The following is a 15,380-nucleotide window of genomic DNA, read 5'->3' as shown; positions in this document are numbered from 1 at the left end:
TTCCTTATTTACTTTCTCCATACCTGTCATGATTTTCTATACCTCTATCATCCTCCCCACCTTAATCTCCTCTTCCCTAAGATGAAAAGTCCCAGTCTTTTTAATCTCTTTTCATATGGGATCTGTTCCAAACCCCTCATCATTTTTTTTGCCCTTTTCTGAACTTTTCCAGTGCCAAGATATCCTTTTTGAGATGTGGTGACCACATCTGTATGCAGTATTCAAGATAAAGCAGAGTAGTGTGTTTTTGGGGCCCAGGGCAGGTCACCCCCAACAGTCACCTCTAAGGGAACAAAGCAACACCCACAGGTCGGGGAAGATGCTTCATTTTGGACCCTCCTTCAAGCATCCCCTGGCGCATGGAGACAGACAGCCTGTGCTGCCCTGTGTATCTGCCGTGCTGGCCAAGTTCTGTAAGTGCCACCAGTGTACCAAGGAAGCTGGGTGCTGGGAAGGGGTCTGGGAGGGTGGATAGGTACCCCTCTAGGGAAAGAGGCATATGTTGTATGCTGGGGGGGAGCCCACGGGCCCATTTGTCACCCTTGTCTGTCCCCACCCCAGTGCTGGGACTGTGCTGTGTGACATCTCTCTCTTCTGCAGGGGCCGGCTGAGTTTCAATGAGGTGCCTCTTTCGGCCTTGACAATTGAGGGACTCTCTCCATTGCCCCCGGTGTCAGGGCACTGGAGTGCGGGGGGACTGTCCAGTCTCTCCTCTGCCCTGCTTCCGGCACAGCCACTCTGGTCCGAGCTCAGACTGCCAGCGTTGAAACCAACTGACAGTGTCTTACAGGGACTGTCCTATTGCAACCTGGTCCCTGCCAGCTCTTTCCAGAGCTCCTTGCTGGAGCTGCACACCCGGGCACACCTGCTTACTGTCACCTCTGGACTGCACTCAATGGGCTGAGCTGAGACCAAGGGGGGTTGCGAATCAGTGTTTCCTGAAAGCAATCCAGGAGACATTCAGGTGCAGCCCAGCTCATTAGCAGAGATCTCACAGCAAGTGTTTCTACTGATGGGTGCACAGCTGCTCGTGACGTGGTGCACATAACATTTATTCTGCACAGGTATGGAAAAAGAGGGAACATTGGTAAGGGGGAAGTAATATGTGAATGTGGGGGGCTATGGCTAGATCTTGCAATGGGATCTGTGGAGGCATAGCCTGTTGTCAGGGGAGTGCCCAGCCTTCAGTGGGGCTCAGTGTAGATCCAGCATAGCCCAGGACTGCACCAGTGCTCTCCTGCTCAGGATGCAAGAGGAGAAACTCAGAACAAGTGCAAAGTTGGTTCAATGTAAAGTTGCTCCTTATAATGTGATCCTGTGATTTTCAAAGTACACGTTGCAGCCCAGCGCTGGGTCGTGGGATGCCAGGCACTGGGGTGCCGTGCTGTAGGGTGGCCAGTGAGGGTGCTGAGGCAGGCCCCCTGTCTGTCCTGGCACCAGAAACTGTACTGGGCCCTCGGAAGCGGCCAGCAGAAGGTTTAACTCCTAGGCCAGGTGGCCATGGGACTCCATGTACTGTCCCCACCCCGGGCACCAGATCTGCAGTCTCATTGGCTGTTTCCTGACCAATGGCAGCTGGGGAGGCCCTCACACCTGAGCCCCCACACACCTGAGCAACCCTCACTGATGGGGGGCTCACTCAGAAGGAGACAGACAGTCCCCACGTTCTCCTTGGGCAGAGTCTAGGGGGCCCTGGCCTGGTAGATTTTGTGCGCTCAAGCCCCATGGTGGGGCGGCAGGGACTCCCTGATGGGGGGGGGAGCCCTGAGCCTCAGGGGCTGCATCCGGCCCACGGGCCTGAGGTTCCCCACCTCTGCTCTAGCGAGTGGGGCACCTCGATGTGCAACATTGGCGGCGGGTGCCTGGTGCCTTAGAACAGTACATGGGGGGGAGGTGCCAGGGCCCCAGGGGGCGAGGCCCATTGGCGGCTGGTGCCCAAGGGAGCAGGGTTAGGGGCTGAATGAGTGGCCACAACAGCAGAACCCTCCACCCCCCGGCGGTGAGGCTGCCCTCGGGGCTGCGCCATTGTGACTGGCAGCCCACGAGGGAGCGGGCCCCGGGCGCGCAGGGCCCCACACCCGGCCCCGCCCCGTCCCCACGCCAGGGGGCCGGGAGGCGCTGGCCTCGGAGCGCGCAAGGCGCACGGCCCCCGGACTCCTGCCCCAGCGGCGGCCGCGCTGGCTGCCCCCGCCCCCGCGCCGCTGCTCCCTGCCGGGCCGGGCCGGGCTGGGCCGCCGGGGGCTCAGAGCAGCGCCGCCCGCCCCGCCTGGATGCTGCTGCCAGCGGCAGGGACCAGCCTCTCCGCAGCCGGCTCCGCGCGCCCCGGGACGGCAGCATGAACAGCCTCCCCGCCGACAAGGACAGCGGCCCGGCCGAGCCCAGCCTGCCCGAGGACGAGGTGCGGGACGGGGCCCCGGGGGAGCGGGGCACAGGGTCTGGGGGGGCGGGCGGGCAGTGTGGCTACTGGGGGGAGCGGGGCAGGAGGTGCGGGGGCCGGGGAGCGGGACGGGGTGTGTGGGGAGGCTAGAGGGGAGCGGGGTAGGGGGGCCGGGCGGGGCGTCGAGGGGAGCGGGGCTGGGGCGCAGGGGGAGCGGTGTGGGGGGCTGGGGTGCAGGGGGAGCGGTGTGGGGGGCTGGGGTGCAGGGGGAGCGGTGTGGGGGGCTGGGGCGCAGGGGGAGCGGTGTGGGGGGCTGGGGCGCAGGGGGAGCGGTGTGGGGGGCTGGGGTGCAGGGGGAGCGGTGTGGGGGGCTGGGGCTGGGGGGAGCGGTGTAGGGGGGCCGGGCGGGGGGAGCGGTGTAGGGGCCGGATCCCGGAGGGGAGCGGGGCTGGGGCGCAGGGGGAGCGGTGTAGGGGGGCCGGGCGGGGAGGGGAGCGGTGTGGGGGGCCGGGCGGGGAGGGGAGCGGTGTAGGGGGGCCGGGCGGGGGGAGCGGTGTAGGGGCCGGATCCCGGAGGGGAGCGGGGCTGGGGAGTAGCTAGGAGGCTCCGGAGGTGCCCGCGGTCTGTCCCGGGCGCTCCGGCCGCCCCGCCGGGCTCACTCAGGTGTTTGCTCCGCTCCGGCCGGGCCCCGCCTTCGCCCGCTGCGGGGACGGCGCCCGGGCCGCGGAGCGCCACCTCCGGGGCCGCGCCTTCCCGCTGCCCCCCGCCGCGCAGGGCGGCTCGGCCGGCGGGACTCGTGGTGCCCTGGAGCGCTCAGCTCCCGTGGCCCCGCGCCGCTCGGCTCCAGCTAGAGCCCCCAGCCAGCGTGTGCGGGCTGAGTCCCCCTGCGCGCTGCTGGGGCTGTGTGCCTGGCTGGCACTGCCCTGCCCCGGGCGCTCTGGGGCTGTGTGCCTGGCTGGCACTGCCCTGCCCCGGGCGCTCTGGGGCTGTGTGCCTGGCTGGCACTGCCCTGCCCCGGGCGCTCTGGGGCTGTGTGCCTGGCTGGCACTGCCCTGCCCCGGGCGCTCTGGGGCTGTGTGCCTGGCTGGCACTGCCCTGCCCCGGGCGCTCTGGGGCTGTGTGCCTGGCTGGCACTGCCCTGCCCCGGGCGCTCTGGGGCTGTGTGCCTGGCTGGCACCGTCCTGCCCTGCCCCGGGCGCTCTGGGGCTGTGTGCCTGGCTGGCACTGCCCTGCCCCGGGCGCTCTGGGGCTGTGTGCCTGGCTGGCACTGCCCTGCCCCGGGCGCTCTGGGGCTGTGTGCCTGACTGGCACTGCCTGCCCTGCCCCGGGCGCTCTGGGGCTGTGTGCCTGGCTGGCACTGCCTGCCCTGCCCCGGGCGCTCTGGGGCTGTGTGCCTGGCTGGCACTGCCCGCCCTGCCCCGGGCGCTCTGGGGCTGTGTGCCTGACTGGCACTGCCTGCCCTGCCCCGGGCGCTCTGGGGCTGTGTGCCTGGCTGGCACTGCCTGCCCTGCCCCGGGCGCTCTGGGGCTGTGTGCCTGGCTGGCACTGCCCTGCCCCGGGCGCTCTGGGGCTGTGTGCCTGGCTGGCACTGCCCTGCCCCGGGCGCTCTGGGGCTGTGTGCCTGGCTGGCACTGCCCTGCCCCGGGCGCTCTGGGGCTGTGTGCCTGGCTGGCACTGCCCTGCCCCGGGCGCTCTGGGGCTGTGTGCCTGACTGGCACTGCCTGCCCTGCCCCGGGCGCTCTGGGGCTGTGTGCCTGGCTGGCACTGCCCGCCCTGCCCCGGGCGCTCTGGGGCTGTGTGCCTGGCTGGCACTGCCCTGTCCCGGGCGCTCTGGGGCTGTGTGCCTGGCTGGCACTGCCCGCCCTGCCCCGGGCGCTCTGGGGCTGTGTGCCTGGCTGGCACTGCCCGCCCTGCCCCGGGCGCTCTGGGGCTGTGTGCCTGGCTGGCACTGCCCTGCCCCGGGCGCTCTGGGGCTGTGTGCCTGGCTGGCACTGCCCTGCCCCGGGCGCTCTGGGGCTGTGTGCCTGGCTGGCACTGCCCTGCCCCGGGCGCTCTGGGGCTGTGTGCCTGGCTGGCACCGCCCGCCCTGCCCCGGGCGCTCTGGGGCTGTGTGCCTGGCTGGCACTGCCCGCCCTGCCCCGGGCGCTCTGGGGCTGTGTGCCTGGCTGGCACTGCCCTGCCCCGGGCGCTCTGGGGCTGTGTGCCTGGCTGGCACTGCCCTGCCCCGGGCGCTCTGGGGCTGTGTGCCTGGCTGGCACTGCCTGCCCTGCCCGGCTGGGGGATCCCAGGACAGCACCCAGACAGCAGCAGTGCAGGGGAGTGCCATACGCCCGTTCCAGGAAGCACTGCATGGCAGGGTGAGCAGGGGAGAGGCCCATGCTGTTGTGCGTTGCCAGGGCAGTGCGGTTACATAGGGTCTCCATGCAGTGGAGTGCAGAGGCAGGCACGCCCGGGAGGCGAGGCCTCTCTCAAAGCACACCCCGCACCTACTGCCTGGCCGCATTTCAGGAGGGTTGGTAACTCTGCTTAATTCCTCTCAGTGTGTTTCTGGGGCCAGCCAGGTCAGGCTCACCAGCCCCACCTCACTTTTTTTAAGCCCCGCAACCCACCCTGTCTGCCAGCGCGGTTCCATTGTTCTGCTTTCCTCCTGCTCTTTAAAAACTGGACAGAAAGCTTGCTGCAAAAAGAGAACCCTTCCCCCAGGAGCCATCCCGTTCCGCTGGGCTGTGTCCGCTTATCCAGGGCAGGCTCTGGGCCTTCTTGTCCAAAGTGAGAAATGCTCATTTTTGCCTTGCTTCTCCTGTTGTCCAGAGCTGCTTGCCTGCCCCAGACGCCCAGTGGGAGCTGTGAGCTGCTCCCAGTCAACAGAACACACCTCTGGGCTTTTTTTTTACCTTGGGGAGGGTGCGGTGCATGAAGGAAGAGCTCTGGAGAGGGTGGGATTCCTGCTGGCCAGGCCCATCGCTCCCGTCTCTTTTCTCACCCACCTTTTGGTCAGTAGGCTGTTGGCATATGTTCCTGCCCAGGTCCAGGAGAGGGCTGCAAAGGAGTTTGCAGGAGTTTCATATAATGAAGTCACTCTCAGGCAGCAGCTCCGTTTTCCTGAACATACCCTACTCCGCATGTCCGCCCATGTGGCCAGTGCTATTTTCTAGCACACAGGAGTGAGGGTGACCAGATGTCCTATTTGATAGGGTCTGTCCCACAATTTGGGGCTTTGTCTTATATGGAAGCCTATTACCCCATCCCCACCCCAATTTTTCACACTTGCCATTTGGTCACCCTGATAGGAGTATAAATGGGAGTGGTTTAAATCTCAGGGCCTGTCTTTTGGGTAGCAGCGGGGTTTGGAGTGGAGGGGGGAGCAGGCAGTTCTGGGTTCTTCCCCCAGTTTTGCTGGGGGGGGGGGTAGATCATAGAGAAGATTTGCCAGCTGGAAGAGCTGTGGCTTTCTGCAAAGCAATCACCCGGCTTGGGAGAGGGCTCCCATCCCTGGGTCAGACTCACCCACTTAAAGGATAAATACCGAGGTTTGTTTTGGGAGTGGCTTACTGAGTTAATGGCCTACATGTGTGTATGTGCCCCCCCCCCCCCATGCTGTGTGTGTGTCCGGATCTGAAACCATCTCAGCAAAATACTTAAATATTAAATGTACCCTGCGAAGGTTCCCGAACCGGTCCTAGACTGAGGTGAAATCCAGACCCTTCGTGGCTCACTGGACAGGGAATATTTTCTAGATGTCCAATAAGCTTGTGGGTTTTTAAGCTGGGATGGGAAGCCAGGCTGATCTAGGTATCCGGAGTGTAACAGCAGCCAGGCGTGAGTTCCTCCAGGTCCGTCAGCAGAGGAAGGATGTGTCTTGTCGTATTGGACAGAGTCATAGATTCAAAGGTCACCAGAGACCTTTAGCCTGACTTCGTGCATAGCCCAGGGCAGAGAACTGTCCCCAAATCATTCCTACAGCAGATCTTTTAGGGAAACCCTCTTCACCATCTTGATTTGAAAATTGTCTGACCCTTGGTAAGTGGTTCCAAAGGTTAAAACTCTGACTGTGAAAAATGGGTGTGTCATTTTCAGCCTGAATTTCTCTAGGTTCAACTTCTAGCCACTGGGTCATGTTATCCCTTTCTCTGCTAGGCATTAGCAAATCTGCATCCACTGCTCCCCTGCATTTGCATCAAGGTCTCCGGTCAGTGGAACACCGAGATAACGAACGTGATAATGGCAGCATTCTTAAGCTGTTTGTTTCTCAATGGGCACCTGATGATTATAATTTAGATTCAAATGCAGAGTAATTATCAAACTTGTCAGCCTTTGGGGTGGTCATTCCAGCCCCAAACTTTCTGTGTTCAGTTGGAATGTAGCATAGAAGACAAACACGCATTACATGGACAAATGCATTATTTCTGAAGCAGGCTGTAAATCTGGCTTGTACTTGCCCACTCTTTTGCATGGATGATATCAATAACAAATCATGCTTTACTTTTGTCCACAAAACCAGGACTTCCCAGGTGAGTGGGCAAGGGACCTTTGCAAGGCTGTGACCAAATGCTTTTCTCTCTTTTTTGCATCACATCTGTCTTCTCAGGGAGTTGCAGATATGCCTGGCTTTCATTGCATTTAAATGGGCTATAGATTGGTTTGGGGTGTTTTTTTACTCACAGAGGGCTTAACCCTGTTTCCAGGAAAGCCATCAAGCAAAACACTCAGTAGACGGAGCAGCCCCCAACCTTTGGCTGGCTAGCAACCTAAATGGCATCCTGTCCAGGAGTTGGCTTCGAGAGTTCTGACGTTGTACAAAGGGCCCGTGACCAGGCCCTTGAAACGGTATTTGTAGAATGCTGTACAATCCTCCATCAGCTTCCTTGGGATGGCGGAGCCGGTAGGGGCTGACGGAGCCTCTCCTGGCATATGTTGTGTGACAGCAAGTCAGGGTCCCCCCCCCCCGATCCTGCAGCCCCGTGGCAGCAAGGACAGACTCCCAGCCGGTAGAAACGAGAGGGTTTATTGCTTCTCCGGGATACAGCACGGCACAGACGTGATGTGTCTACAGGAGTCTGGGCCAGGATATCTCAGCCCCCTTGAGATGGGGTCCCAGGGCCCCTAGATTCCAGCCCCCTCCTTAGTCTGTTTCCTTCATGGCTCCAGCCCAAGACTGCCTGGCTCCCAGACCCTGCCCCCAAACCAGGTGTTCGTCTCCGCCTCCTTCCTTTGTCTCTCCCCTGGGAAGAGCCTTGTTATCTGGTCAGGCTGATCCTGGGTGTCGGGGCTAATCTACATGTGGGTGAGTCAGCGGCAATCACACATCACAGCGCAGGGGAACTCCAGGTTACAGAGCAGACAGCCCCCCCACTACGGCACAGGCTGTAACGGGTAAATGTGGGGAGCGCTGAGAGAGGACCCTGGGGTGAGTGCCCCACTCCTGTCCGTCGGCCAGAGGCTGTGGGGCAGGGCTCGGGAACCTTGTTTGGGTCGGGGGCTGCTGACCCTCAGAAGAATCAGTTGGGAGCTACACACAAGTGAGACGCCCCCCCTTCCCAAAACCCCACATTTCCCTCGCGCACCAGAGCGGACCCCCTGGGCTAGTAGATTTTGTGGGGGCCCCCCAATGCTCTGGGGTGAAGCCAAAAATGAGTTCAGTGTGTGTGAGAGAGGGCTGCTGGGAAGGGGGCTTAGGGTGTGGGGTCTGGGAGTGTGGGGTCTGTGCCAATTCCCCAATGCTGGGGGGGGAGCCCCTAGCCTCTGGGGGCCAGATCCAGGCAAGCTGGGAGTTGGATGCGGGCCCTGGGCTGTATGTTCCCCACCCCTGTTCTAAAGGCATCAGGCCCTGGCTGGCCGGGGTGAGACCCGAGGCCAGCACCCAAACCCATAGCAACACTGAGCAGCAAATCCCAGTCGGGCCCCAGCGAAGGCGGGTTTGTTTATGTCCGTGCGTTTGTGGGTTTGCGACGTGCTTACACAGAGCCTGGTAATCTAAACCAGCGTATTTATGTGAGGGCCATTTCCCGGGGACGGAAAGTCCCGGCTGGAGAGCGCCGGGCATGCCGTGCCGGGCTGTGAAATCCCACGCCTTTTACAAGTCCATTTCAGGCCCCGGGTCTGCCGACAGGAGAGAAGCCTGCCAGACATTAGGGACCTGCCAGCCCTTTAGGGCTCAAATCTTGTGTCTTCCTTTGGGCTTGCTCGGTTCCCGCCTGCCGCATGCATTCGCACCCTTGAGGACTGCCGGCGGGTGGGGCTGCCTAGCCACAGTCCTGCCCCTTCTGCTGGAGGTTCTACCCTGTCTGGGGGCACAGTGCAGATCCCGGCTCCCCCCCCCCTCCTTCCCAGCAGCCTGGCAAGGCTGTCGGTCCCACTGGAGAACGCAGACCTTAGAATCGCTGGAGCATCCTCCTAAATTGATTTGAGGTGGACAAATGCAAATGCCAGGCCGCGTGACGGCAGGGCCGTTCTGGTTAAATAGTCCACTGCCCACGTGGTATTCTTTAACCAGGGTGCCCGGCTTCTGACCTGCCGGTCACTGTTCTCGGGCAGTGGGCAGCCAACCTGTTAAACCGCAAGTAGAAGATTAAAGTCAGCTCTGCTGAAGTGTGGCCATTCTACAGTCTTAGTTGGGAATAGTTAAGGAAGTGCCTGGCGGGTGACTCATACTCACCTTTCAGCCTTTTCCCTTAGCTTGCTTGCTAGCATGTCCTACCGAGCCAGGCAGCCTGATGGTGTTTTTTCTGTCAATTGTGTGTTGGGGGACTGCTTGAGGTGGCAGAATTACTGGGATAAGCTGGCAAACAAGCTTATCTCCCCGCCCCCCCCATGTCTCTGGAGCTGTTTGCGGATGGCCAATTGCTCCCAGGGTCGGAAAATGCAGACGAGGTGGGAGGGAGGGGCTTTCCAAGTGATCTATCGGATGTCAACTGCTATGGCAACCGCTGATACTAGGACCTTCTGGCTGCATTTGCGGTGGTTGGGCCTCCTCATTGTCTAGCTACCTAGCACGTGCTCTGAGAACCCCCAGCAGGATTTGCACAGGGCTGACAAATGTCTTGTGTCCCACGGAGGCCTGTGCATAGGGCTGACAAATGCTTCTGTTCTGATCTGGAAGTATTTTTCACTGCCTTTGCTCTCATGCCACAGAGATTAATCTTTTGGTATTTGATTGAGTGGGTCTAGTAAGGACCCACTAAATCAGTGTTTCTTAAACCGTGTTCTGTGGCACGCTGGTGTGCTGTGGTGAACTGAATTCAAAATGGCCATCTTAAAGGGGCAGGTGGCCCTTTTTTCCCCTCCATAACTTTCCCCCGACTCTTTTTTCCTCAGTTACTTTCCTCTGACCTCTTTTTTTTGCTCCTCAACAAAAAAATTCCTTAGTGTTCCTCAAAAAAAAATCCTTGGTGTTCCTCGGTCTTAAAAAGTTTAAGAAACACTGCACTAAATCGAACGCTGAGGGCACCCCCTCCCACCGGTCAGCACCTGTACTTCTCGATTTGCAAGGAGTAAGGGAAGTTGATGGGAACGTTTGTTCCCATCAACCTCCCTCTGTGAAGACGGAGCTCCACTTAAGGTTTGTCCACTCCAGCTCTGTTGCTTACATAGTTGGAGTTGGAGTGGCAGCCTTTTTGGGTGTAGTATAGACCTGGCCATAACAAGCTGCAGAACAGGAGAGAGCCAGCCCCAGCATGTGAAGGGAATAATGGGAAATCTCATGTCCGAGGTCTGTGCATGCAAACTGCTACTTCTGTCTCTGGTCACCTGGGAGCAGCCAGCCTCCCCGCCGATCCCATGCAGGGCAGAGCTCAGTACAGAGAAACGGGGCAGAGAGACCCCGCTGGGGACAGGGATAGAAAGACACTAGCATGCTGGATGCGAGTAACGTCGGGCCCCGTAGTACCAAACATGTGGCAACGGATAGTGCAGTGTAATTACGAGACCTAATGACCCTAACTCGGCACCATGGGAACGGCCCCCTTTTTGACACTGATGTTTGTTCCAAAGGGGAATGAAAACAAACGGCCCATGGACTGAAAATTGTGAAAAAGAAATTGCCTCGGGCCAATGGAAACACGAAAAATCAAAATGTTTTGTTCCCGTTTGCACTGTTTTTCTTTCTTTATATGGCTTTATAATTGATTCCAATACCACAGGCTTCCAAACAACAAGCCATTTCCCAACCGGATGCTGGCGATTGCCCCACTTTGCAGGCAGGGCATCTGTCTTGGGGACGGACGGAACTGTCACTGTTGAATCGTGAGCCCCCACGACTGGGGCTGGGGCATGAGGGAGAGCATGGCGGCCTCGGTTCATGGGCGCTTGCCCGTACTGAAGCTTCACTGAATTCACTGCTGAACTGGAGCTGTGCTAGTGCCAACCCTGTGGGGTTAGTTGGATGCAGGTCCGCGGACCGGGCTGGGGCCTGGCAATTCAAAAAGGCCCAGGGCTCCCAGCTGCCACCTCCTATACCACGGCAACTGCCAGAGACCCGGGCCCTTGAAATCACCGCTGGAGCTGTGGGTGCCGTGCTCCAGGCGGAGCTAAGGCCTGACTTGGGGGGTGGAGTGGACCTGGTGGCGGTGAGGGCACAGAACCATCCAACCCCTCCTCCCCGCCCGGTTATATGGCTTTGAACTTGGGTAACGTAATGTAGCCTGTAGTGGGGTCTGCAATCACCTTGTCTCAGCCAGGACTTAGAAGAGATGCCGAGTAGGTAGCCAGGGTAGGAGTGAGTTGTCGGGAGAGGAGGTCGGGGTCCCAGGTCTGCAGTGCCATCTGGTCTCCTTGCACTAGGCCCCCTAGCGATCCCTTCTGCGGGCTCCTGAAAAGGAGCACGAACTGCAGGATTTCTTCCCCCCGCCTCCCTCCAGCCGATGCCAATGCAAACCTGTGCTCTGTCTGGTTTCTGTGCGCCTGTTTTGTTTCTAGGGCTCAGTGGCTGTCTGGGGAGGGAGCCACAATTAGTCACGCTCTTCCCTGGCTCATTCCCAGGTTAAGTTAACACCGCTCTGAGGACAGGGGCTGTCAGACTTGCCATTTATTTTTATCAGGCTTTGGAAAAAGATTTATCTCTGGAACTTTTTTCACTCCCTTCATGTGGATGCCGAAGTCCCTGGAAGCTCTAATTTCCATGTTTTCGGTGTTTAGCGAAAACATCTGCACATCTGGTCAAGAATTATTGTGGAGAAATGCCATTTCGGTATCGGCTCCCCCTCGTTTTTTCTAGGTGCCAGCTTCCCACCGCGTTGGCACCTGGGTATCGCAGATTCACAGAGGGTTGTTTTTGTAGGACCTACACTAATTGCTGTTTGAATCTGAGCAGGGGATAGGGTTGTGCAATACAACCGGAGAATGAAGAACACGTTTTCTGTTGTAAATCTGAATCAGCGTGAGGTCTAGAAGATCTGAGAGTTTCCCTTTTAGATTAGAAGTAATGTTCTCCAGTCTTCTCCGCTACCGTAACATAATGCTGTTACCATCTTGGCCAGGTGTCTCTTTATTAGAAAACGCGAAACAAATTCCCAACACTGCCAGTTAGTTCTGATTTCCATGGGTTTATAGCCAGTACACTGAAGGCACTTTGAGCCAGATGCGCAGGGCCCGTCTGCCACGCCCCGGCTGGAGTGCAGTCGCTCACTCGCGGCAGTACAAAGCCGGACTAGGTCCCTGCTCCTCCAATCTGTGCCACCCAGCTTCCCCCTCTGCTCCAGCGGAAGGAAGTGGAGAATCAGGCCCATAAAGTTGCAGCCATTTGTGAGAAAATGTCTGTGCCCTGGCAGGATGTAGTTGTTCCTTGTGGCTCGTTTTCGTAGTGTTAACGTGATTTGCTGCACGTGGCCGCGTACCTTACTTCCTGGCTCTACGGAGCAGGGGCAGATTCAAGAAGAGTTTCTCCGGCTTGCTCCCGAGTTTGAGCGGCCCGGGCACCTGTTGAGGGAACGGAGCAAATTACGGTGCAGTAACGGCCATCGTCTCGCTTCTAGGGCTGCTCCTCTTGTCACTTCTTGAGGGAAGGGTGGCCGTGTCTGCAGGTTCGGTTAAGTTCTCCTCAAACGTCTGCACCATGGAAGCCCAAACAAAGCCAGACAAGCCCAGAAACTAACCTTCACGTCCGGGTGCGCAGGCTGTGGGGGCGTCTGTAGAAGGGGAATGTGGCGTTTTGATTAAATGAGGCCATAGAAAATACCTGTCCCCTCCTGCCCCAAACGTGGATGATCTGATGGGCTCAGAAGAGAGGCTCTTTTCAGTCGAAACACTAGATAGAGAGCTTTTAAATACCGCTCCTAACCGGTCCTCCCCCCTTCCCCTCCTTGATTAACACTGCAATATAATTTTATAGTTTAAAACTTGGCTGACCTGACTGTGAACTCTCAAAGAAAACAAGGCACTACTAAGGAGATGCCATGGCTTTCTGAGGCCTAATTGCAGAGGACTTCTCCGCACTTTTCTCTCTAATACCTACCACATCACTGTGGGCCAGAATGATAAACTCCAAGAAGTTGAGGAGTGGAGGATTTGAATTTCATGATTTCCGTGGGTCCCTGGGGTTCTTTTTTAGGACAATAGAGTCTTACTATCTGAACGCTTCTCGGGGAAAACCCATTCTGTTTTCTCCAGTGCCGCAGCTGCAGTAGCGAGCCAAGTGTCAGATTTTAGAGTGTTAGAGAACAGTTGAATTTTCTGGGGGATTGTTTTTTGTATGCCGCTCCCTTACATACGGGGCTGATTCTGCTGCCTGTGCTCATAACAAAATGAGGTTCCATTCATCATGAGCAAGGCTGGTAGAACCTGGTTCTCTTAGTACCATCTATCCATTGTGTTTTTAACTAGCCGGAGCATTAAACCGAAGGGTGTAAGGACTGGAGAGGAGAAAGAGGGACTATAATGTCACGTTGACGTGTGTTTTTCCATATGGGATGTATTTTGTTTGTACGCTCTTGGGTGACTTCCGTGAAGTCGTGGCTCCTGGAGTCCTGGGATTATGTGGAAATCTCAGCTTCCGTTTTTAAAAAAGTAAGTTTCTCTAGCCTTTGTGGTTGCAGAGGAAAGCTTGAAAATGTGACCTGTGATCTAAACATTCAGGCACCAGAGGACGAAGAAAAGGAACCCAAATGTATTCTTGCTTAGAAAACATCTTGTGATATTTTAGCACAGGGATGGGGATCCTTTTTTGGGTTGGGGGCTGCTGACTCACAGAAAAATCAGTTGGTGGCCGCACAAAAGTGAGAGGGGTAAAAAACCTCCCAAGCCCTCATTGAGGTGTCTGGCTCCTGACCGAGCAAAAGAGAGACACTCCCCACATCCCACTCCCACACCAGAGCCTGCAGGGCCCAGGCTAGTAGATTTTGGGTGCTCCAACTGGAGAGCCAGCGCGGGCTCCCCAGTCCTGGGGAGGGGGAGCCCTGAGCTTCAGGGGCCAGATCGAGGCAAGCCGGGACCTGCATCCAGCCCTTTGGCCTTAGGTTCCCAACTCCTGTTTTAGCCGGTCCCTTTTAAATTTTTGCAGGTAGACTGATAGGGTTGCCAGGTGTCCAGTTTTCACCCAGACAGTTGGGTATTTTGGTCTTCCGTCCGGTAAAAAAACAGAGAATACCAGACTCGTAAAATGTCCGGTATTTTCTGTTTGCCTCCGACGGAAGGCCGGCGGTGTCTGCGAGGGCAGGGGGGGGAGCGAGAAGTGCGGTAATTTAAAGGCACAGTGACCTTCCCTCCCCCCTCTCCCCCCCAACCAATTTTTCCCTGCCTGTTCGGGATTTTTTTGTGACGGTATCTGGCAACCTTATAGACTCATGATTTTTGAATGTCTGGGGTTGGCAATTTACTGCAGGGGGCTCACTGGTAAACGTGGTTTTGAAAGAACACTCTGGTGTGATAGAAGACATTTTAGTCACTTTGAATCATTGCAAAGAAGAAGGAATGACTAAAACAAAGTGTGCAGGATGAGTGAACAAGTTCTGGCTTGAATTACTGATTGATTTTTAAAAAAAAAAAATTAATGATAAACTGTGATCTGTCAGGCCAGCTGCTTCCTGTCTATCTTGTGAGTAGATGAGGCATGAAAGAATTCAGGGCCAATTAGGAAGCGGGGGGAGGGAGGGGGAGGGTCCGAGTTTTGTACATGATATCACGATATGCTGCTTTTTAAATAATTGGGGTTACAAAGTTTGCCTTTTCTTTTTGACTGCACCTTTTAACGGCTGTTGGGCTCCGATTTCTAAGAGCGGCCAAAGGGTGCTGACCCCCATCCACTCCCTGACGCTGCGACTCCTGGGACGTGCCATTCATCCGAACAGTGGCTGCTTCTAGGCCCACCCACCCTGGCCGTGTCCCTGGAGTGCACGTGGCATTTCCAGTGCCTGCTTGTAGCTTTGTTCCATTCAGCTGAAAGGGGGGGGCGGGGGGGGAAGGGCGGGGTGGGTTGGCCACATTTTGCCCAGGTGCTGTAACCCTTTGTAATGCTGTTAGACCCCGATTGTCTGTGGGCGGAACCGAACCGGGGACCTCTGGAGCTTAGTGCACGAGTCTCTATCGCTTGAGCTCAAAGCTGTATTAGCTAAGGCTGTCGAGTGGCTCAGTCTTCTCTCTGTGATGGTCTCAGTGCCACTAAATGGGACGGTGTAGCGCAGCCAGCGGGGTGTGGGTGACACCTTCACCCCGCAGGTAGTGGCAGGAGGAGCGGGGTTCTGGAGGGTGCTAGTGAAGAGGTGGCACTTGGCTCCTGGCATGCAAAGTCCGGTTTGCTGGCTCGCATGCTGTGTGGCCCTAGCACGCATCTCTGGCTGCTCGGGACAGATCTCTCTCCTCCAGCCCTGGCCCAGCGTTTATGGCGAGTGAAACACAGTGGGGTGAGCTTAGATTGCAAACGAGCCCCCTGCATTAGCGCCAAATGGAGCAGAGCAGCCACTGTGCACACAGGGCAGGGCTTAGAGCCAGCTGTGTAGCTCACACACGGCAGCAGCCCTCCAGCACACCCCTTTGTGCAGCTGGTCTTCCCCTGTGAGGAATAGCAGCGGGAGAG

General features: G+C 57.8%; 1 protein-coding gene across 4 annotated transcripts in view; it reads left to right on the top strand.

Annotated features, from left to right (window-relative positions):
- The first annotated feature begins 344 nt into the window (after positions 1-344).
- The window catches only part of RBPMS (RNA binding protein, mRNA processing factor), a 76,204-nt gene continuing 61,168 nt past the window's right edge, over positions 345-15,380 (top strand). Inside the window, exon 1 of one of the 4 annotated variants that reach the window (XM_075929337.1) lies at positions 345-413. In XM_075929337.1, the coding sequence (XP_075785452.1) occupies positions 360-413 (54 nt within the window). In that variant the 5' untranslated portion in view covers positions 345-359. Of the gene's footprint in view, positions 414-1,908; positions 2,399-15,380 lie in introns of those variants that run through there. The other 3 variants (XM_075929336.1, XM_075929335.1, XM_075929334.1) reach the window with 3 other exon arrangements.

Source organism: Pelodiscus sinensis, chromosome 5 (assembly GCF_049634645.1).
Source record: "Pelodiscus sinensis isolate JC-2024 chromosome 5, ASM4963464v1, whole genome shotgun sequence".
In the NCBI taxonomy this organism is placed as follows: Eukaryota; Metazoa; Chordata; order Testudines; family Trionychidae; genus Pelodiscus; species Pelodiscus sinensis.
The sequence above is the reverse complement of the archived record's forward strand: the minus strand, read 5'-3'. Positions and strand labels throughout refer to the sequence as shown.